General features: G+C 45.1%; 1 protein-coding gene across 2 annotated transcripts in view; it reads right to left on the bottom strand.

Moving 5' to 3' along the window:
- GALNT17 (polypeptide N-acetylgalactosaminyltransferase 17) overlaps positions 1-18,955 on the bottom strand; it is a 187,867-nt gene extending 168,912 nt beyond the window's left edge. Inside the window, exons 1-3 of one of the 2 annotated variants that reach the window (XM_061605097.1) lie at positions 18,377-18,955; positions 17,414-17,490; positions 16,568-17,152 (exon numbers count right to left, since the gene is read on the bottom strand). In XM_061605097.1, coding sequence (XP_061461081.1) covers positions 16,568-16,805 — 238 coding nt within the window. In that variant the 5' untranslated portion in view covers positions 16,806-17,152; positions 17,414-17,490; positions 18,377-18,955. Of the gene's footprint in view, positions 1-16,567; positions 17,491-17,661; positions 18,308-18,376 lie in introns of those variants that run through there. The other variant, XM_061605096.1, reaches the window with a different exon arrangement.
- Between the last annotated feature and the right edge of the window lie 4,529 nt (positions 18,956-23,484).

Genomic DNA, 23,484 nt, shown 5'->3' with positions numbered 1-23,484 from the left:
GAAGCCCCTTATGCTCTGCTAGATCACTTGGCAGATGCATCCACTGCCTAACAACTCGCATCAATGAAAAGAAGCTATCCTTCAGTCTGTCAATCAGAACAAGAGCCAACAGTGAAAATGGCAATTTTATCCCAAACAATATTCCCTAGAAATGTGCCAGAAGCAAATCTGATAGATGCACACTTTCCTGTTCTGACGTGCAGGCCCTGAAGGCGGCATTTGATTCTATTTCAAGGGACTTGCTGTGGGCTAAATTGGCTAAAATAACTATAGATAAGAGATTGTTGTTCTTGATATATAAGCTACACCAGAATACCTCTTTGCGAGTTCGCTGCGGCCGTAACGGAGATCTCTCCAATTTAGTTACCACGTCAAGAGGGGTCAGACAGGGCTGTGTGTTGGCCCCGCTCCTTTTTAATCTTTTTCTAAACGACTTGGCCCCTAACTGCTCTTCACCTGATCTCCACTCGCCTAAAATCAAAGGAAGTAGCTGTCCCATCTTGCTCTATGCTGATGATGCGGCCTTGCTCTCCTTTTCTAAAGTTGGCCTCAAACGGCTGATCAGAATTTTTATGAAATACTGCTCAGAGAATGCATTAACAATCAATTTCTCAAAAACCAAAATTCTAGCGTTTGTAAAATCCTCATTAACCCCTATATGGAAAATTAATGGACACGTTATCGAGCAAGTTAGAGCATACAAATATTTAGGTATTTTATTCCACTCCTCTCTTTCCTGGGTGCCACACATCCGTGCGGCAGTTGCGACAGCCCGAACAACAATGAAGAGCATTGTGCGATATTATTACAATAATGGGGGGCAACATATCCCAGCAGCTATCCAGGTATTTAGAGCCAAAATACTCTCCCAACTATTGTATGGCATCCAGATCTGGGTATATGCCTTCAATTCGATGGTTGAGGCAGTGTTGTCTATCTTCCTATGCAGAATTTTTGGAGTCCAAAATTGTGTTTCCAATGCTGTTCTAAGAATGGAAGTGGGATCATGCTCGGTTGAATGCCAAGCATGGTCCCTTGCTTTCAACTTCTGGACTAAAATTATTTATGCATGCCCGCCAGGCTATCTATCATTTCTTAGGGAAGAGGGACACCTTTCCACTTGGATGAAATGTTTCCTAGATAAGTTACCCTATTTAGGTCTCTCAATAGAATTCCTTGACTCCCAAGATTTCAGTAAGTCTAGGCAGATAATTAGGACTAGGCTCGAGGATATTGACAGACAATCCACAATTCAGGCTGCAGCCAAAGTATGCTCCCCCTATCAGTATAATCTGGGCTTTCATTTTTTAAAGCACGCCCCATACCTAGATGTCCTAATGAATCCTAAACATCGTCTAGCCTTTACCAAGGCTCATTTTAACTGCCTAGAGTCAGCACTCCTGGAGGGTAGATTCAAGGGCACCCCCCTAGCGCAACGCATTTGTTTGTGCAGGGAAGGACACTTAGAATCACTGCCCCATGTCCTGTTTGTGTGCCCATTATATGATGAGGAAAGGGATTTATATATTGCACCATTTACACAAAAATACCCTAATAGCTCTCCAGAACAGTGGATGCCATGGCTTTTATCCGGTAATAATAGCTCCCATTTGATTTCAGTTGCTAAGTATTTATACGCAGCCCAGCGTAAAAGACTGCTATTCACTACTAACGTTACAATCTAATTGTTTCTTATTATCTTAATAATTTTAGTGTTAATGTACCAATTTGACTGCAACTGTTTGTAAACTTTTTTATTTTATTTTTTGATGGGTCAATGACCGTAATAAACCAATTTGATTTGATTTGATTTGACGTACAGGCCAGTTCATAAAAAAGGTGCACATTTTTCTACAGAGCTACAGTTTCCAGAATGGATTAACAATCAATCCCTCTTCCTAGGAAATTCTGGAATTGTAGGTCTGGGCAGCGAATAGGGACCTCCAAACAACTCAGCAATGTACAGTTCCCAGGATTCCTTGGGGGAAACCCTTGGCTATTTAAAGTGGTAAAATACTGCTTTAAATGTGTAGTGCAGATGGGGCCATGAACCTGAAATGTGTATAGTTACTATGGCTCTCCATAGGCTGCAATGTGAAATTAGTGTGTGCCATCAATGTCTGCTTTGGTTTTGTGAAAGGCCGCTGTTAAGAATGTAATTATTGACATTTGTAGTTTACTGCACTTCCTTCCCTTCTGTCTTTAACTGTTACAATTACCACCATCACCATGCCACCATCATCTATATCTATATCGGATAGTAGCACATACCACATCAAGCAGACCATCACCTGCAGGCCTTGCAAGATTATCTATATCGCACAGTGCACACACCACAAAACGAAAGAAAAAGGATGTCAGATCCAGTCCTAGGTAACACTGCCACTGGCCTACACACGTTTTAGAAGTCACAAATCTGCCATTTTTATTGAAAGAAAAGGGAGCAGCCAGTTGCTAAACATTTCAGTTCTGAGAACCACAGCCTGCCAGAATTTTTGATTACTGCAACAGAGATACCAACTAATCCTACAGTGTTAGCAAACAGGAAGAACTTCTGGATGTGCTCACTGGACCCATTAACACCACATGACCTCAACAGTCATGGGCCCTGTAGAGACCTCTTGGCAAAGTGGACAGGAGAACAAGGAAGACTGGGATCCACAGGAGGGGCCCAGTGGGCTGCAACAGGAGGGAGTTGAAACCGGAAAAGACTTCAGTAGTCTTGGCAACAAAAGCCCTGCCCCTGAAACACCACCTGCAATAGATGAAACAATGTCTGACAGTGAACCACCCATCTTCATGCCTTCAGACTCTGTGTTCCCTCCCCCTCTGACCCTAGTTCAGGAGGAGTCAGAGTTGCAACTGGAGGAGACTGGAGAAGAACTGGTCAAGGCATTTCGTCCCCCATTGCCAGGCATGAACAGACTGGGCCCGCTCACCAGTCCATCCATAGGAGTACCCTTTTGCCAGCCCAGTCTCAATCCAGGAGACAGTTCGCACACAAGTAGGGAGCCTGCCACGAGTCTATGTAAGGGGTCTCAGGAGACATGTCAAATTTGTGTGACAACGTCTTCACTTGAGTAGCCATGCCTAGAAATGCCTTGTACAGTCTTTGAGACCCGTGTAATCTGTAGTCTGATCTATGCACCACTCTGGAGTGAAATGTTGCATTAAAAATAACAGAGAAAATCACATCAGTGATCCCAAGTCTGATTCCAATGGGGTTCGCCAGGACATCAACCTGGAGTAGAGTATAAACATCACTTAGCATCAGCAAAGGAATTCCTTCTGAACATGCCAATATTAAAGCTCTCTAACTGCCACCTTGGCAACAAAATCATTTCATTTCTACACACACACCTGCAACTGAGGATAACACTCCATGCACCTGACAAAATGGAATGTAGGCCATGAAAGCTTACCCTGAAATTAGGGATGGAAGGATCTGTCAATTTTGATTCTCTCAGATTCTCATTTTTCCAATCTTAAATTGGGTTCTCAACATCCCTGCAGCAATTTGCAGGGTTTAAAATAAATAAAATCCTCATGCAAGTTCTTCAGCATTTCAGTGTGAATTTCTTCTAATGCATTTTTGCTTGCAGTTTTGACTAATGTACATCATTTTCAAGCAATTTCCCCTAATATAATACATTTTGTATGTTTTCACTAATATTTTTACACACATTTCCCCCTAATATATGCATTTTTGTAAATATTGGTTGCAGAACTGTATCACAACTTTGGATAAGAGTGAATGTCGAAGGAGGGGTGTGTTCTCATATGGTTTTGGAAAGTATGGATTGAAGTTAACAGACGTGACTAACTTAGGCTCATTAATTTCAGTGGGTCTACTTTGAGAAGGACTTTGTTGAATGTAACCCTTAGAGTGCAATCTAATACATGTCTACACAGAAGCAAGCTCCAGGTAAGTGTGCATTGGATTGCTGCCTTAGTCTTTAAGGGTACTGTGCAACTAAGTTATGGTGTTCCAGTCCTAGATCAACCTGATAATTGTTTTGTTTTAAACACACACACACACACACACACACACACACACACAGCTAAGCAAACATCTGGAAAAGGGGTCAGCAAAATCATCACGGGTTTTTGAACATCTTCCCCAAAAGGAATGCCTAAAGAAGGGATGGCGAAACCTGTGGCCCTCCAATTGTTGTTAAGGTGGTAACTTCCATCACACTCAGCTATTGCAAATGCTAGTTGGGGCTGATGGAGCCCAGCGACTTCTGGACGGTCACAGGCCCCATGTCCTTGGGCTAGAGTGTTTGTGACCGGGGGGAGGGGATAACAGAGCTTTAATAATTATGCAGGGTGCAATTGCCTTCCCATAATACCCAATAAAAGTGATTGGTAGCAGATTCAGGGCAGACAGAACTCCTTCTCATAGAACTCATAGAATTGTAGAGTTGGAAGGGGTATATAAGGCCATCTAGTCCAGCCCTCTGCTCAATACAAGAATCCAACTTAAAGCATCCCTGACAAGTGGCTGTCCAGCTGCCTCTTGAATGCCTCCAGTGCTGGAGAACCCACCACCTCCCTAGGTCATTGGTTCCATTGGTGTACTGCTCTAACAGTTCAATTTTCCTGATGTTCAGCTGAAATCTGGCTTCCTTTAATTTGAGCTCATTATTCTGTTTCCTGCACTCTGGGACAATTGAGAAGAGATCCTGGCCCTCCTCTGTGTGACAACCTTTCAGGTACTTGAAGAGTGCTATCATATCCCCCCTCAGTCTTCTCTTCTTAAGGCTAAACATGCCCAGTTCTTTCAGTCTCTTCTTGTAGGGCTTTGTTTCCAATCCCCTGGTCATCTTCGTTGCCCTCCTCTGAACCCATTCCAGTTTGTCTGCATCCTTCTTACAATGTGGTGTCCAACAAAAGTGATTCACAAGTATGCCCATTAACTTAAGACCATTATTCTGTGTCCTGCACCCTGGGACGATCAAGAAGAGATCCTCCTCTGTGTGGCAACCTTTCAAGTACTTGAACGGTGCTATCATAGCTCCCCCAGTCTTCTCTTCTCAAGGCAACTGTGCAACTGCTCTGCACTAGGGCTGAATAACGAGGTGAATTGATTTTACCCCCTCCAAGTTAAACTACAATTTCAGCAACTCACACTTAGAAAAAGGAGGGGGATGACTCTCACAGAACGCTCTGGGTGCATTTCAGCCTAGAGTTTTATTTTCAGTACCAAAACTCAGCTCACAGTCAATTCCCAATTTTCCGTCTTCATTTTAGCATCCTAATTTGTGTGTGATGGGAAATGTTAAACAACTGAGTCACAAATCCTTGACGATGTACCACAAATCACCCAGGGTTGTATCCAATGCTAGTCTTAATGGCTTTGTAGCAAATCCCATCTAGTTGCTCAAGCTTTACTAGTTCTTGTAGATATATGTCTCTCGGAAGCATGTGGCTCAGAGACTCCAACAGGTAACCAATTGCCTCTTTGAAAGTTTTCCCAATGCACGTTTAGAGAATGAGGCTGGGCTCCGGTAGGTATATGTGCAAAGATGACATTGTTGCAGCCTGGTTTCAGCACTGCCGACGGCAGAATCTCTGTGGACAGCTCCCTGCTCTCAAGCATTTTTGCAAAAGGTTCTGCTCCTTTGCCTGGTCAGATGCTTTTCCAGCACCTATAAACACCAACTTGGACCCAACCTGGGACTCAGGAGGCTTTATGCTGCCATTAGGTAAACGCTCCGATTCCTCCCTGAACCAGGGAGAGCAGAGTGTCCCTTCTTATCTGGGCTTCAACTATTTGGTACAGTTGCTTTTGTCCTTCGGATGCTCTGCAAATCTTCCCACTTGCCCCCACCCTGACTTTCATTACCCAGCATGTGATCATCCAGGAAAACTGGCTTGGATTCGCAAGTCTTAAGACTACAAAACCCATGGTGCAGTGCAACCATTCAGTGAAATCTCTCTCTGTGTGTGTGGGAGGGGCACACCAGGTTTGCAAGAGACTGTAAATGGAGAGAGACAATACTAATGTAGCAAATATATAGGCACAAAGCAAGCATAAAGGACCACCAACCCTTTTGAGTTTCCCAGAAACAACTTGACTCCACATTGTGGGGGGGGGATGTCAACAGAAATTGCAGCATGATCCATTAGAATTGGGCATGGGGAACTTTTGGCCCTCCATATGTCAGTGCACTACAACTCCCATCACCACCAGGAAGCATGGAAAATGGCCAGGGATGATGGGAGTTGTCATTCAGCAACATCTGGAGGACCAAAGGTTCCTCCACACCTGCATTAGCGGTTTCCAGTGACATCTGCCCAGATTCAAGGAAAATGTCCACTCCTGAGCCACCCCCAAAGGGCAAGGCACAAATGAACTCGGCAGTCCCGGAACCAGCTACTTAGCTGAATAAGAACTCAGGCATAAATGAGTATTAAAAAGATGGGGATAAAAAGTCAAAAAGGTATCAAAATTGCTAGGGTTTAAAAATAGTGTCTAAAACATCATAAAACAGGTATAGCACAGTGGGGAGGAGAGCCTGGCTGGGAGTCCAGAGCCTGTGAGTTCAAATCCCCGCTCGTCTCTCCTGGGTGTCAAGGGCCAGCTAAAAATCACCCCACAGCGAGTGGCTCAGGGGTTACGTGTCCTGCAACCTGTGCAGCCGTGGGCAAGCTGCAGAGTCCCAAGGAGCCCAGTTGCCCCCCAGCTGGCAGTTGCAGACTAGGAAGGGGCTGGCTTCTGCAGCTGTGGCAAGCTGAGCAGGCCCTAGCCAGCTGGGGAGGACTAGCCTCAGAGGGAGGCAATGGTAAACCCCCTCTGAAGGCTGCTTACCATTAAAACCCTATTCACAGGGTCGCCATAAGTTGGGATCAACTTGAAGGCAGTCCATTTCCATTTCCAAAAATCATAAAAACAGACTTTAAAATATATTAAAACAAAACATCTTTAAAAACATTTTTTTAAAAAAATCTTTAAAAACATCCTAAAAAGCAGTTCCAGAAGACGTGGACTGGGATAAGGTCGCTACTTAAAAGGCTTGTTGAAAGAGAAAGGTCTTCAGCATGCCCCGAAAAGGTAACAGAGATGGTGCCTGTCTAATATTTAAGGAGAAGGAATTCCAAAGGGTCAGTGCCACAATGCTAAAGTTCTGATTCCTATGTTGTGCAGAATGGACCTCCTGATAAGATGGTATCTGCAGGAGGCCCTCACCTGCAGAACATGGGGATTGACTGGGTATATAAGGGATAAGATGGTCTTTCAGGTATCCTGGTCCTAAGTCTGTATAGGGTTTTGTATATCAAAACTAGAACCTTAAACTTAGCCCGGTAGCTAATTGGTAGCCACTGCAATTCTTTCAGCAGCTGGGTGACATATTGGCAGTACCCTGTCAAGGATTTCAGATGGGTGTCACTCCCAGACCTGCCTGGAGATGCTGGAGATTGAACCTGGGACCTTCTGCACACAAAGCAGATGCACTACCACAGTCAATGACAAGGTGCAGAATGCACTTGCCAAAGAACAACACAAAACACACATGCCAGCCTGGAGAGGCCCTGTCATCCTTCTTGTCCTCATCCCATGTCTTTACCGCCATGGTCGCAAGCACACCGTGATGCCTGCTCAAGGAGTCCTTGAAGAAAAGAAATTGTTGGTGGGAAGCAAAGCATCAATATCTTGTCTTGAGTTGGTAGTCTGTGCTTCTCATACCTCATAGAGCCAGATATACCAGATTAACCATCAAAGCCTGTCTCCACTAAAATCAGCAAGAGTGTGGGGATGGAAGAAGTTGTCCTAGAAACTGGAGCTAGTGCATAATGCAGCGGCTCGACTGCTCACTCGGGGAAGATATTGGCACCGTGTTATGCCACTGCTGAAAGAGTTGCACTGGCTGCCAATGAGTTCCTGGGCTAATTTCAAGGTGCTGGTTTCGGCCCTATACAGTTTGGGACCAGGATACCTAACAGAGCATCTCATATAAGCAGTAGATCACTGCGCTGTGCAGGTGAGGGCCTCCTGCAGAGACCATCTGATCAGGAGGTCCATTCTGCACAACATAGGAAGTGGACCTTTAGTGTTGTGGCACCGACCCTTTGGAATTCCCTCCCATTAAATATTACACAGCCACAGCCTTTGTCGTCTTTTTGGCACCTACTGTGCACCTTCCTCTTCCAACCAGCCTTTTAAAAGTAAAGATCTTTCCCAGTCTATATCTTTATTGGAATTGTTTTTACACGCATTTTCATCTGTGTGTTTCCTGCCCTGGGCTGCTTTGGGAGGAAGGGTGGAATACAAATTTAATAAATAAAATATATAAATAAACTTCCACTTTACAGAGAGATTTCCCCCACCCCATTCCCGTGTGCAAACTGGCAACCTGATATGAGCTGTTCCCCGTGACTTTTGTCTTCCTAGATTCTACTTTCTCTTTGTAAAACACAAATCGATCACCATGACAGTGGATGGCCAAATATAAACACGCACCTGCAGCATGATCTCCTCTGTGGTGCCAACTTAATTCACGAAAAACATCTTTCCTTCCCCTGTGCATCCATGCATTTCATTTAATGCTTAAAACTCAAGGGGAGAAACAACTTAGCTCCAGACAAACAGCCCAGAAAGCAAACAGAGGTGAAATTTTCTAAGCGCTGCAAGCAACAAAGCTATCAAAATAGAGCTTGGCATCAAGATCAAACCTCAATTTGCAAATCTTTTGGGAATGCTTAAGAAAAGAGGGTGGCGGTGGTGGTCGGTGAGTCAGCTTTCTAATTAGAGCTCTCACCTAGATTCCTTACAACTTCCAGCCACGTTCCTCCATCCCACACGGCAGCTTTAAAACTCCCTACCTACATCTCAAAAGTGGTGCACCTTGCGAGATTGTAATAGAAATCTCTCCACTGTGCCATAAAAAGAAAGGTAGCTTGTGGATTTCATTAGCAGCTGTCAAGGGTGAGCCATACCGATTGTGGAACTGATTGTTTAACTTATCCTAAAACATGAAAATCAGATGTGGAGAATATGGCTTCAGAAACCCCACAGATTTGTTAAGGATTCCAAAGGAAATGGACAAGGATGCAAACAGATAGGATCCTGACTATCTCAGGATTCACACATACACACAGGAGAAAATACTTAGCACAGTGATTCTTAGGGATGTAGTCATCTGGGTTCTCAGGGGGTCTTAGACCCCTTCTGTTTTGGGAACAGGGTCCCAGCTGGATCCCTATGACTCTAGCATCCAACAAGCCAATCAGTATGAAGGGAAGTGTGTTAGCCACTGTGAAGACTCTTCTGACATGCTTTTTGTCCTTTTCTGTTGATTGGAGGCAGTCATAGTGAAAGGAAATGTGTCACCCACCGAGAAGTCTCTTCTCAGCAGCTTACACTCTCCCCTTCCATGCTTATAAGTTACTGGCTCCTAGGGACATCTGTTGTTGTGGGAGAAGGCATTAACCAGGATCTCATCCTCAATGCGGCAACAAAAAAAGTGGGGAGGGCGTATGGCTGTCACTATTACGAAGGGGTCCTGCGCTTCTGAATTTGCCACTAGGCTACTGGTGATTCCCAAACTATTTTCTCCACAGACCATTTTGGGAACCCCTGACTTAACACATTGTTACATGAAGTAACTAAGAACATGAGCCCTGCTGGATCAGACCAAAGGCCCATCCAGTCCAGCATCCTGTTCTAACCAGATGGCCCTATAGTAAGCCTGCAAAGCAGGAGATGAACACAGTGGCCGCCTTAAACTCATGATCCCAGCAACTGGTATTCAGGGGCCAAATGTCTGTCTCTCACACTGAAAGTAGTGCACAGCCCAGGCCTGCAGCCGGGGGGGGGGGCAAATAGGGGCACCACCCCCCTAGACCTATGCTTTGCCTCCACCAGGATTTTTTGGGGAAATTGTCTTTTTGTGACATGACAGACAATGGCAACCTCCATTTAACAAATGATAGTTTCTTTTAAGAACAGGAGCAATTTAAGAATAGGAGCCTCTGAAATTTTTAGTAAATAAGGCAGAGTGAAGAGGGCACAACAAAAACCTCATCTGAAAGAGCCCCCAAAAGTCTGGTCACTCAAGACTTTTCATGATCACAATCATCCTATAATTACTTAAGTGATCCTGAAAAAAACAGCCTGCACGACACCTGAAGAGTTACATATTAGAAGTTTCTATTATAGGCTTTCTATTATAGGCTATTATAGGCTAGAGTTAGACTCCACTCCACTTCTTTTGCACTGCTTTTCAGTTTCAGTTGTGTTCTCTATCCAGCCAGCAAAAAAGAAGCATGTTTGTTTGCCTGCAGTAAAAGTAAGAGTTTATTCTGCAGTTATTATAATAACTGTAGAACAGTATTGGGTGCTTATTGCCAAAGGGTGAAAAAAAGAGAAAACTCAAATTGATCTGAAAGAATATCTACCCTATAGTGCCTATTTTTCAGAGCTTGGAAAAGTTACTTTTTTGAACTACAACTCCCATCAGCCCAATCCAGTGGCCATGCTGGCTGGGGCTCATGGGAGTTGTAGTTCAAAAAAGTAACTTTTCCAAGCTCTGCTATTTTTTTCTTCTCTTTCTTGAGTACTTGATGGCAAAGGATGTAAATAGCCCTAGAGAAATAGAAACACTGCTGTGCAAAGTATGGACAGCCAGCTGGTTGGCCACATAAGCTGTAAATGGGGCCTAATTTCTGATTTTCCCAATATGTGTAGATGAGCATGATGCCTTTTCTGGTTTCTATACAGAAACCAGATTTTTCTATACAGAAAATCAATCCAGCAACCAATTCCAATTGCTTTCCACAGTTAGTTTCCACTTGCTTAGGTAGTCTTTTATATAACAACCACTCAAAAAGTTTTCTCTTCATTGTCCAACAGGAAGGGCAATCTAAAGGTCAGGAACAAGACTAGAAGGAGGGACTCTCAAGGAGAAGTTAACACACACACTCTAAAGTATTTGTTTTTCCTTTGTCCTTTCTAAACTTGCAGTATGGAGAAGTTTGGTTTTCAGGTAGAATTTAAAACTGAGATTTATTATTTATTATTTATTTATTTAAAATATTTATACCCTGCCCTTTTTCCGAGGAACTCAGGGCGGCTTACATTAAAACATTAAAACAGCAATAATTAATAAACATGATATTCAGTTTAAGCAATTTAAAATGGAATTAAATAAACATAGGTTAAAACTAACTACATTGGTTAAAAGCCCGTCTAAATAGAACAGTCTTCACCTGTGCACGAAAATTTGATAATGAGGAAGCCAACCGGACCTCAATAGGGAGAGAGTTCCACAGTCTAGGGGCGGCCACCGAAAAAGCCCTATTCTGTGTCTCTGCAAGATGAACTTGCAGGAAGGAAGGGGTAATCAGTAGAGTCTCACTGGAGGATCTTAAAGTCCGAGCAGGTTCATAGAGGGAGAGGCGCTCTGACAGATAGCCTGGACCTAAGCCGTATAAGGCTTTATAGGTCAAAACCAGCACCTTGAATTGTGCCCGGAAACAAATGGGCAACCAGTGGAGCTGATACAACAGCGGGGTTGTATGTTCTCTATATCCCGCCCCAGTTAACATCCTGGCTGCAGCTCTTTGTACCAATTTCAGTTTCCGAGCAGTCTTCAGGGGCAGCCCCATGTAGAGCGTGTTACAGTAGTCTAATCGGGATGTAACTAAGGCATGTGTCACCGTGGTCAAGTCTGACTGGTCAAGAAACGGGCGCAGTTGGCGCACCAATCTTAATTGAGCGAAAGCATTCCTAGCCACAGCCGAGACCTATGCCTCCAGAGTCAGAGCCGAGTCCAGGAGCACTCCCAAACTGCGAACCTGTGATTTCAGGGGGAGTGTAACCCCATCCAGCACAAGTTGAATCCCTATTCCCTGCTCCGCCTTCCGACTGACGAGGAGCACCTCTGTCTTGTCAGGATTTAATTTCAGCTTGTTCGCTCCCATCCAGTCCATCACTGATACCAGGCATCGGTTGAGAACCTGGACAGCTTCCTTGGTTTCATCAGGTGGAAAGGAGAGATAGAGTTGGGTGTCCTATAAAGATAACTAATGGAGCATCAAAGCCAAGCTCAGAAGCTCACTGTCACTACCAAAGTAGTTCAGGTCATGAAGAAATGGAACATAGGGGCAGGCCACAGGTGAAAGAGGACTGTAGCTATAGGCAAAGTCAAGTTTTTGAGTCTGGTGTTCCTGGGGATCACTCAAGAAAGGGTGAGATAATGCAACAGATTAAAGTTCATTAAAGTTAACACACTATCTGAACAGAGGAGTGAGGGGAAAGGTCACTGCCTTTCCCTCCCACTGGCCGTTGTCTTCACCAGTTGGGGTAATTGGCTGGCGCTATGCGCCTCTCCCCCTCAAATGCCCCACCTATCAAGGAAGTCTGGCTACAGGGCTGACACAGCCTGCTATGTCTAACCCTCTTTCAAACCACCCAAGCTGAATCTTCACTGCCAGATCTTATGGCAACAATTACATAGTTCAGCTATGTGCCATACGAAGAAGCATTTCCTTTATCCAACACTCACAGCTTCCTTAGATGCCCTTAGGTTCTAGAATTATGAGGAATAAAGAAAAACATCTCCCTGTCCACTTTCTTCACACCATGCACAATTTTATACACCTCTCCCATGTCTCTCCTTGTTTGCCTTCTAAAATATAAAGCCCCCCCCAAAAACATTATAGCACTTCCTCATAAGGGAGCTGTTGTTCCATCCACCTGACAGTTTCAGTGGCCCTTTTCTGAATGTTTTCCAACTTCACAATATCTTTAAGGCGAGGAAATAAGAATTGTACACAGCACTCCTAGTGTGGGCCTCACCCAAGATTTGAACAGCAGCATTATGATATGGGCAGTTTTATTTCAGTCCTTTCTCTAATGATCCCTAACACAGAAGGTGCCTTTCTCACGGCAATCACATGCTGGACCAACATTTCCATCAAGCTATCTGCCATGACTCCAAGATCTGTTTCCTTTCCTGAACCACTAAAAACACTCTAAAATGCCTTAAAAATAAAAGACTTTAAAACATACTATGCAAAACAATGATGCAAAACAATGGATTCTATCCAGGGATGGAATTGATCAAATTCACACATTCTGAAACAACATGAGCATTAGAACTTGCACTTTTCTAAATTTTACAGTGCGGTTCTCCAACCAACGGTTACAAAAATGCATGTATTAAGGGGAAATGTGCATAAAAATTACTATATTAGTAAAAGAAACAAAAATGCATTATAGGAGAAATTGCCTGCAAAAATGTGTGCCTTAGTCAAACCTGCATACTAAGATGTGTTTAAGAGGAGAAATTCACACTAAAATGCTAAAGAATTTTCATAAGGATTTTTTTTTTAAAAGCACAAATTGCTGCAGAAATCTGGAGGACTGCATTTTAAGACTGAAGCTTATATCATAATAAATTGGTTTGGGTGGTATTCAGAGCTTGGAAAAGTTACTTTTTTAAACTACAACTCCCATCAGCCCCAGCCAGCATGGCCACTGGATTGGGCTGATGGGGGTTGTAGTTCAAAAAAGTAACTTTTCCAAGCTCTGGTGGTATTCAGAGTTAACATTAAAGTTAACAGACATGACAAACTTAGGTTCATTAATTTGACTCTGAGTAGAGTTGAATAGTGCAGACGTGGCTTTAGTGGGAATCAATCTTTTACTTTAGGGGAAACAACTTCAAGGCATCAACACTTACAACCCTATGTAGTGCATAAGAAATATTAAGAGCCCTGTTGGACCAGACCAAAGGCTCATCCAGACCAGCACTCTTTTCTCACAGTAGGCAACCGGATGCCTATGGCAACCCAGAAACAGGACCTGAGTGCAACAGCACTCTCCACACTTGTGATTCCTCCCAGCTGGTATTCAAAGCCATACTGCCTCTGAGAGTGGAGGCAAAACAAGGGCATGTGAAGCCCTAGACAAATAATTGGGTGTTAGAACAAATTAAACCAGAACTATCACTAGAAGAAAAATGATGAAACTGAGGTTATGATACTTTGGACACATCATGAGAAGACATGATTCACTAGAAAAGACAATAATGCTGGGAAAAACAGAAGGGAGCAGAAAAAGAGGAAGGCTAAACAAGAGATGGATTGATTCCATAAAGGAAGCCACAGGCCTGATCTTACAAGATCTGAACAGGGTGGTTCATAGCAGATGCTATTGGAGTTTGCCGATTCATGGGGTCTCCATAAGTCGAAATCGACTTGAAGGAACATAACAACAACAACGACTTCAATCACACATGAACGATGAACATACCATGACTGGAGGAGGAGCACATTTTGGAGGCCGTTACTCCAGGGTAAGGAGATCAATTTTACTCAATAGTTTACCCTCCTTTCTATCTCCAGGTAGCTGAAGTGATAGAACACAGTTACCTCCAGGCAGATTCTCTCCCTGCCTTTTCCCAGCAACGGTTGCAAGCAAGAGGAAGCATTAACGTTCCCCGTAGGGCGCCTGCATCAAAAAGCTAATGCACAATGGCTGCAGTTGAAAGCTTGGCAAGGTTCTGAGGCACACAGAAAACTTTGGAGATGCAAGTAATTATTCTGGGTCTCTCTCTCTCTCTCACACACACACATGCACCAAAGACATTTCAAAATCACTGCACGCACAGATAATCTCCCTCTCAATTAAAATGTTGAGGGGGGGGAAGGAAAGTGTCATGGAAGCAGTTGGTGTCTACAAATATATACACCAAAGAAGGCAAAATGCATGTTCATTTTCACAACACTTAAGAATACACATCTTTCTTCAACTCATGGAAGAAGCCCTGCTCATTTCAACCTCAAAATGTTAATGGAGGAGGGTGGGTGTATGTGGATATCTGGTAGATTTCAACAGTCTCAAAAGAAAAAGTGAGAGGGTTGAACATAAAGGGATACAGAAAGCCACCTTATACTAAGTCAGATCATTAGGCCCACCTCACTCAATATTGCCTACACCAGGAGAAAATAAGCTTTTGTACTACAAATCCCATCATCCGCAACCAAGGGTGTAGTCATCCAGGGACTTGGGGGGTCTTAGGCCCCTTAGTTTTTTGGGAGCAAGGACCCTATGTTTCCAGCATCCTATGAGCCAATCTTCATGAAAGTGTTAACCACTGAGATGAGTCTTCTAACATGCTTCGTTATCCTTTCTTCCTGTTGGAACCAATCAGATTGAAAGGAAGTTAAATCAGCCACTGAGAAGACTCTTCTTAGCAGCTAACACCCTTCCCTTTCATGCTGCTTGGCTCCTAGGGACGTCATTGTGGGAAAAGAATCAACAAGGATCTAATGCTCAGCCCAGCAGTAAAAAGGGGGGGGGAGGGTGTGGCTGTAACTATCATGAAGGGACTCTGTACTTCTGAATTTGCCACTGCACTACTCTCCCCAACTATTCATCGTGCTGCCCAAGGCTGCTTGGAGATTGGAGCCCAACAACATCTGGAGGGTCACAGTTTCCCCAGTTTTGGTCTGAACCTTTGGCCCTCCAGATGTTGGTGAACTACAACTCCCACCACCATGGGCCATGCTTGGTGGGGCTGATGGGAGTTGTAGCCCAGCACCATCTGGAGGGCCAGCGGTTCTCCACATCTGGCCTACACAGACTGCCAGTGGTTCTCCTTGGTTTCAGACACAAGTATTTCCCAGTCCAATCTGGATACGCTGAAGACAGAACCTGGGACCTTTTGCACGCAGAGCTACTACCTCTCCCCAAAACACCAAGAGTTGCCTGAATACTTGCTTTTATTTATACTACCCAGACTGTTTGTCCATATAGCCCAGTAGTATTGACTCTGGCTGGCAGCAGCTCTCCAGGCCCTCAGACAGAAATCTTTCACATCACTTGCTAGCTGATCTTTCTAACTGGAGGTGCCAGAGATGGGACTTGGAACCCTACGGGCATTCACCAAATAATCCTGGGAAGTATAGTTTGCTCCTCACAGAGTTACAGATCCCAGTACCCTTAACAAACTACAGTTCCCAGGATTCTTGGGAGGGGGGAAGATGCCATTTAAATGTGTTTCAAATATGCTTTAAATGTATGCGGTATGTGCAGCCTTTATTCCAGCATCTTCACAATTCATCCACCAGGTAAACTGATTCAGCCAGCAGTTTCTTTGCCCTGCACGCTAAAGTAATAGGGGGTTCTAACTGCAGTTGAGTTACATGGAAAAGAACACAAGTTTCCCTACAGCAGTAGTTCCCAAACTGTGGCCTATGGATCACCAGTGGTCCACAAACTTCATTTAGGCAGTCCGTGGCATAGCTGCATTCAACAGTCATTTTGATTTTTTTTCAAGCTGCATTTGTGTTGCTTCATTTATTTTTATAGTGTATCTACAATGTGAATTGTAGGAACACAGATTGCAATAAAATAAAAACACAGTGTAAGTAATAAAAGAAGCAATTAAAATAGAATTCAGCATCATACAGCGTCTAGCGCAACACAATACCATTGCTACAACAGGCAGGAAAATCACTGAGTGGTCCGCCAAGACCCTCCACCGTTTTTTCAAGTGGTCCATGGGAGAAAAAGGTTCGAAAGCCACTGCTTCAGAGGACGCAGCAGCACACCTACCATTGAGCTGTCTGTAGACAATGTCTTCGAGAAGTGACAGCCTTTTCAACACTGCATCCTGGATGGGGCTCGCGGCGTGGGCTGTCAAGTTGGTCACATCTGCCCTCGGGTGGATCTCGTGGAAGGCGTCCCCGCTCTTCACCACGATGGGCCTGCACTTGGCCAGGAAGAGGACAAACCCAGCCACCGCAATCAAGTTTAAAACCAGCAGGACTTTCACTCTCCTCAGAGAAGCCATCAAAGAACAGCCCGGTGTGGGAGGGGCAACCCGGGCAACTGTTTTGGCAATGGCTGGAGAACAGTGGCGCAAGGAGAAGCCAGACAACCTGCTCTCTGGCTAGCTTCACGAGGAGAAAGGAAAAGCACGAGGAGAGAGGCAGAAGGCAAGAGCACATCCCCCCATCAGGGTGTCCTTGTGGAAAGTCTCCCTCCTTCCCTCAGCTTACACAGCTGGGCTCTTCACAGGAAGGGGCAGCCAGAAATGTTTGCAGGTGGCAACAACCTTGAAAGGCAACTCAGATCAGATCTCCCACTCCAAAAAGAGATGCACCTGGAAGGAAAGCTGATCATTGCTCTCTGCAGGTCCTGGTATAGGAAGAAGAAGAAAGATTTTCAGAAGTCCTTTTGAGGTTCCAATCCTTACTGGAAGGAGATAAGGAAAGTCCAGGGCCAGCCTCCTCCCTGGTCCCCCACCCACTCAAGCAGGAGCCCCTTGATTTGACTGGCTTGTCAAAATGCAAACAGTCCAGACTTGCATGACAACTTCTGCAGAAGAGAAACAACAGAGTCTGTTGCGGGCTCGTGCAACTTCTCCAGCAGCAGCTTGGTCTTTTAAATGCGACTTACTTGGCAAGCAGGTGGAGCTGAAGATCCAAAAGTCCCAGGGAAGGAGGCCCCAGCATTCTGAGTCAACCCTTGAGGTCCTTCAAAACAAAGCAATAGTTGGAGGAGGTATCACCTTATCAGACACAGCATCTACTTAGTTCTCTTTTAACCCTGCAAAGGACTCCAGAGCAGCAGAATCCTAAAATGGGAAGCAGGGAATCCCAGCAAGGAATCTTAACTTTGCCAGAGGGGGAGACACAAACACTCACCCCCACAGAGAAGCTCTAAGTGGGGTTACTGGGTAGCTTTCAAGCTTCAGGGTTTACATTTGCAGAGGGAGGCAGGTGGAGAGGGATGCCCATTCCCCCCCTTCCAAGAGGAAGAATGGTCCAGATTTTCTGTATCCCAGTTCACCAGCAAAAGGGGGGGGGAGAGAGAGAAACAGGGGAGCCCAGAATTTCTAGAAAAATACTTTAAAAACCTTGAGGAATATTTTAAAAGGACTCTAAGAAGCTATAGTGGTTGGGAAAGAGAGAGAGAGAGAGAAGAGACGGGGAAGTGCAACCTGCAGAGAGACGGAAGACCCCCCCCCACCGCAACAGATTGTAGAAAAAGGCAACAACCCGCCCCTTTGGATCCCTTCTGAGATGCTTTTAAGTAGTCTTTGGGGTGCTGTGGCACGAGCCACTATAATCGAAATTGACTAGGCTCTGGGTGTGAAATTGACATTGCAGTGTGTGCGCGCCGAGGAGGGAGGCGAAAGCAGGTGCTGCTAATCTAGTACCCCCCACAGCCTTTTTTCCACTCTCCCACCCCGACAGCAGCAGGCAGCCCCCTTTGGATCGGCGCATTCCCTTCCCAAGGAGGGGGGGGTCGGTGCCGGCTGCGGCTTCCCCCCTCCCGAGCTAGCCTTCTGTGCGCAAAGCCTGTATGTCTAAATAGTGGCGAGGCAGGGAGGAAGAGAATGGATGGGGGAGGCGGTACCCCGGGAAATCAGGTCATCCTGGCCTCCACGAAGCTTTTCCGAGGGACCTTCCGGGGCCCAAGCGAGGAAGAGAAAGAAGGCAGGCAGCTGGGGGTGATGATGATGGTGATGATCGCGCCGGCGGCGGCTGCCTGCCTGGTGTTGCTCCTGAGCTTTTCTCCACGGCTGTGGCTTCCCATCGTCTCCGCCGAGGCTCCTGCCGCCGCGGCTGGAGCCATCCGCTTTCTCTGTGCTTGGAGGGAAATGGAGAGGGGGGGGATCCCCCTCGTCTGGCTCGGAGGAGGCGCTGCAAAGAAAACCTGGCCGGGGAGAGGAAAAGGGGGATCGGGGAGGGGGGGCTGCGCGCGCCACTGGCTTGGGAGGACTGGAGGATGGGCGTGGATTGAGGCTCTGGAAGGAGAGGCGTAGGCAGACAGAGAAATGATCAATAAGGGGCCTTCTTTTTAAAAAAGAGAGGGACCCACTCCATCTCGAGGAGTGTGTGCGCCACAACAGCCACCGTTTTACAGCCCTAAGCAAGCCTTAGAGCCGGAGCCGGTGTGGTGTAGTGGCTAGAGTGTTGGGCTGGGACCTGGTAGAGGACAAGGCAGCATGTTAGAAGACTCTTCTCAGTGGCTAACATGCTCCTCTTTCGTGCTGATTGGTTCATTGGATGGTGGAGACATTGGAACCCTGCTTCCAAAAAAGTAAGGGGTCTAAAACACACCCACCCCAACATCCCAGACAACTACACCCCTGCCCTCAACAAGAATTGAATTTGTAGCTCATGTTTTTTTTAAAAAAAAAACTCCACCAGAGGATGTAAAAAGCCTCTCTGACCCCCCCCCCCTCAAACCTCTCTTAAAGGCGGAAGAGCAGACCAGGCAGGGTGGGCTTTGCCCTTCCCTTTGGTCAGTTGGTTAGTGGAGAGGGAGGACAGAATACCTGTTTCCTCCTGAAGGAGTTTCCTAATTGCATGACTCCCTTGTGATAAGCCAGTGGGGAGGAACATTCTCCCCACTACCCCCTAGGGATGGAAAGATCGGTCAGTTTCAGTTCTCTCAGTTTCTCATTTTTCCAATCTTAAATTCAAGTCTCCCCATTTCTGCAGCAATTTACTTTTTTTTGGTATTTTTTAAAAAAATCCTCATGAAAATTCTCCAACATTTTAGTGTGAATTTCTCCTACTAAACACATTTTTGTAAGCAGTTTTAACAAAGGTACACTTTTTTTGCAAGCCATTTCTCATTATCTACTGCATTGTTTGCATGTTATTTTCACTCATGTATTTTTATGCACACTTTCCCCTCATATATGCATTTTTGTAAATATTGTTTAGGTGGCGAACTGCATCACAAAATTCTAATAAATGCGAATTTTGAAGGATGGTCGTGATTGGGTTCTCATACTGATTCGGAAAGTGCCAATTGGATACATTCTGCTTAAAATGTGAAGTGTATCGAAATTCTCACCTATCCCTACTACCCCTCACATTATCTTGAGGCAGGGATGGCGACCTGGTCACCCTCCAGATATTGTTAAACTCCACCTCCCATTACCCCTGACTACTGGGCCATGGTGGCTGATGGGATATTCACCTGTGGCAGGCAGGGTGAAAGCACAAAGTGGATGGAGTGCCGCATCATCAAGAAGAGCCTGCTGGATCAGGCCAGCGGCCTGTCAGAATCCTGGTCTCCCAGTGACCAGCCAGATGCCCGTGGGGATCCTGCAAGCAGGACCTGAGTCCAACAGCACTCTCCCCTCCAGCAGTTCTCAGCAACCGGAATGGCAAAGGATACCTGCATTTTGAATATTGGTCTGGGAAGTGCATTAAAACAGGAACCAACCCAATTTCTAACCCACCACTACTGGTAGCTGCCATAATTCACTGTTTTTCCCCTTCCAAAATGCGACGTCCAAGTCACTGGGGTCAACAGAGGGATGGCTGGGCCACCGAGGTCAGAGCTCATGGGCAGGACAGCGGAGAAGTGTAAATGCCACCGAAAGCTCTATGAAAACATAAGAATAGCCTGGCTGCTGGAAGCAGGCCAATGGCCCATGTAGTCCAGCGTCCTGTTCTCCCAACAATCAACCAGATACCTGTGGGAAGCCTGCAAGCAAGATCTGACTCTCTGCTCCTGTGGTTTCCAGCAACTGGGAATTGAGAAGCTATAGAGTTGTATCTAAGTTCCACTCAGAGTAGATCCATTGAAAGGAGCAAGCCTAAGTTAGTCATGCCTATTAACTCTTGAGCAGGACAAGCATTGAATGCAACCCATTCTGCCTCCAATAGCACAGACAGAACATAGCCCCCACACACACACACACAAGTATCACAAGTGAACATAGTGGTGGGAGAAGAGAGACCTTTGCAATCTCACTTTCAAACGAATAAATAAATAAATAAAAATATTGCTCAAAAATAAAACAAAAATTCACCTCCCAGCAGTGTACAAATCAAAATTGTACAAACTGCAGAATTGTACAAATGCAAACTGATTAAAAAACAATTAATATACAAAAAGCTATCATTTCAGAAGAACAAAGAAAAGTGTTGTGGAGCACATTGGCTGCCAACGGAGCCGGGTGCTCCAAATTTCAGAAGTAGGTGGGCAGAGGAGTTGCCTTGGCTACTGTTCTGAAAGGCAACGGTGGGCATGAGCTGGTTTACTGAGGAGAAGGAAGTTTATGGATTTCATTTAAGGTGCCTGCTAACTTTCCTCAAATAATTCCAGCACTGATGGATAACACATGTTTGAACAGGTTTCATCCACATCATCATAATCATCAGGATTATGGTCACGTCTGTGTCATACATAAAACACTGACTTTGCCCATACAATCCAAGGGATTGCAGTCAACCCTTCACAGAGCTACAGTTCCCAGCATCCTTGAAAAATGACAGTTCCCCAGATTTTGTTTTGAGGGGGGAGAGAGCTATGGCAGTTAAAGTGGTATAAATGTGCTTTAAATGTATGGTGTGGATGTGATCAGTGTGTCAGGAAGAATATAAGGCAGAGAGGGTTAGGGATTAAAAACAGGACTTAACAGATAAAATTATGGACAACCACAGTTGTTCACCACACAGCCTCCACAGGTTGTTGGACAGCAACTCCCCGACCATTGGCCATGCTGGCAGAGCCTGATGGAAACTGGAATCCAACAATATTTGGAGGGCCATAGCTTCCTTGTCCCTGATATAGGCTGTAAACAACTGTGGATATCATTGCTTTACATGAATGGTTCAATAGCAAGTGTTTTTTTCCCTTAAGTAAAATGAGTAAACTGGAGGCATTCAAGAGGCAGCTGGACAGCCATCTGTCAGGAATGCTTTGATCTGGATTCCTGCATTGCGCAGGGGGTTGGACTTGATGGCCTTATAGGTCCCTTCCAACTCTACTATTCTATGATTCTATGAAATCTACTGGATTTGAGCAATGACACTTTTTGGGAGGAGGGGGATGTGTAGGATGCCAAAGGCTATGTTTAGAACAAGAAACACTTGACATGCAGAGAAAACAAAGAGACCTCAGCTTCCAGAAATGTCAATCCCACCTCAATTCTATAGCAGCAAAGCTATTCTAATTACATCCAGACTTGTGTATCTGACAAGAACAGCCACGTGGCATTCAAAGCATTGGGGACAATGTGAGCCTGTAGCATATTTTTAACTGCATGGAATTTCTGAAGAGGGGGAGAAGAGAAATGAGCAAGCCTCTGAAACTTCCATTTGGAAAAAAAATGTTGAAGTTGGATCGCTTTGCTGTACACGGATCCAGCATTCCTGTATTGAAATGTGGCTGTTTTTGCCTGCAGAGTTGGATGGGTTGCTCTGAACTGTGAATCTCAAGTATTACTTTTTATCTGTAGCAGGGTGACAACACATTCTATAAATGGAATTAGTAATAAGAATTCTCATTCTTCCAACCAATGTTCACACCATCCTAGAGTTGCCAACTCCCCCCCAAAAAACTCCTATATATTCAGCAGATTGCAACAGACAGAAATCCAGCAGGTAAAGCCTCACTTGCTGGATGTCAAGCTGGATCTTGATAGGCTGGTGCATTGGGCTGAAAATGACAGAATTAAATTTAACAGGGATAAGCGCAAAGTTCCACACCTAGGAAAAAGAAACCAAATGCACAGTTATAAGATGGGGGATACTTGGCTCTGCCACCTCACTGGATCGTCACCTTGCAGTGGGGAGTAGGCTTGTGTGTTCCAATGAACCCTGTGAATGATGCCGTCGGGAGTCATGTACTCCCAGCAGGGTCACCTGTGGCTGTAAGGTTGAGGGAGAGGAACCAGACAAAGAACAATTCAAGAAAGTCCTCAATGGCAGAACAGGCGGAGGATAACAATGTGTGTGTTACAATGGCTGTGAAGGTGGATGAAGGCTGCAGCAGTCTTTTGACTTCCAATCATTGTGGTATCCATGCCATGGGATCAAAGCCTTTTTCTGTCAAGATTGTGTGTTGATCGTTGTGTGCTGATCTCCTCACATAAAACAAATTCACACACAGGCGTCTTCCAACCAAACCATACCAAACCAAAAGTCCCATGGCAATCAGCGAATGGCAACGGGGACAGGACCGTGAAATCTGGAAGCCCCAATCATGGACTGGCATATGGGTGGTGGATGTCCTCACTGTGGGAGGCTGTGTGGATCCAGAATTGGCCTCCACATTCACTTACAGACCCATTGTTAAAGACCTTGGAAGACAATCTTACTTGCCCACAAATGATCGCCAATGAATGACTCAGCAATACTACATGCAAGAAGGATCTTGGGATTGTTGTTGACCACAAGCTGAATATGAGCCAACAGTGTGATGTGGCTGCAAAAAAGGCAAATGCTATTTTAGGCAGGATAGTTTCCAAATCACATGAAGTATTAGTTCTCCTGTATTTGGCACTGGTTAGGCCTCATCTTGAGTACTGTGTCCAGTTATGGACACCACACTTCAAGAAGGATGCAGACAAACTGGAACAAGTTCAGCGGAGGGCAACAAGAATGATCAGGGAACTGGAAACAAAGGCCTATGAGGAGAGACTGAAAGAACTGGGCATGTTTAGCCTTGAGGAGAGAAGACTGAGGGGAGATAGGAAAGCACTCTTCAAGTACTTG

The sequence above is a fragment of the Rhineura floridana genome, chromosome 21 (genome assembly GCF_030035675.1).
Source record: "Rhineura floridana isolate rRhiFlo1 chromosome 21, rRhiFlo1.hap2, whole genome shotgun sequence".
In the NCBI taxonomy this organism is placed as follows: Eukaryota; Metazoa; Chordata; class Lepidosauria; order Squamata; family Rhineuridae; genus Rhineura; species Rhineura floridana.
This window is presented reverse-complemented; position numbering and strand designations above follow the sequence as displayed.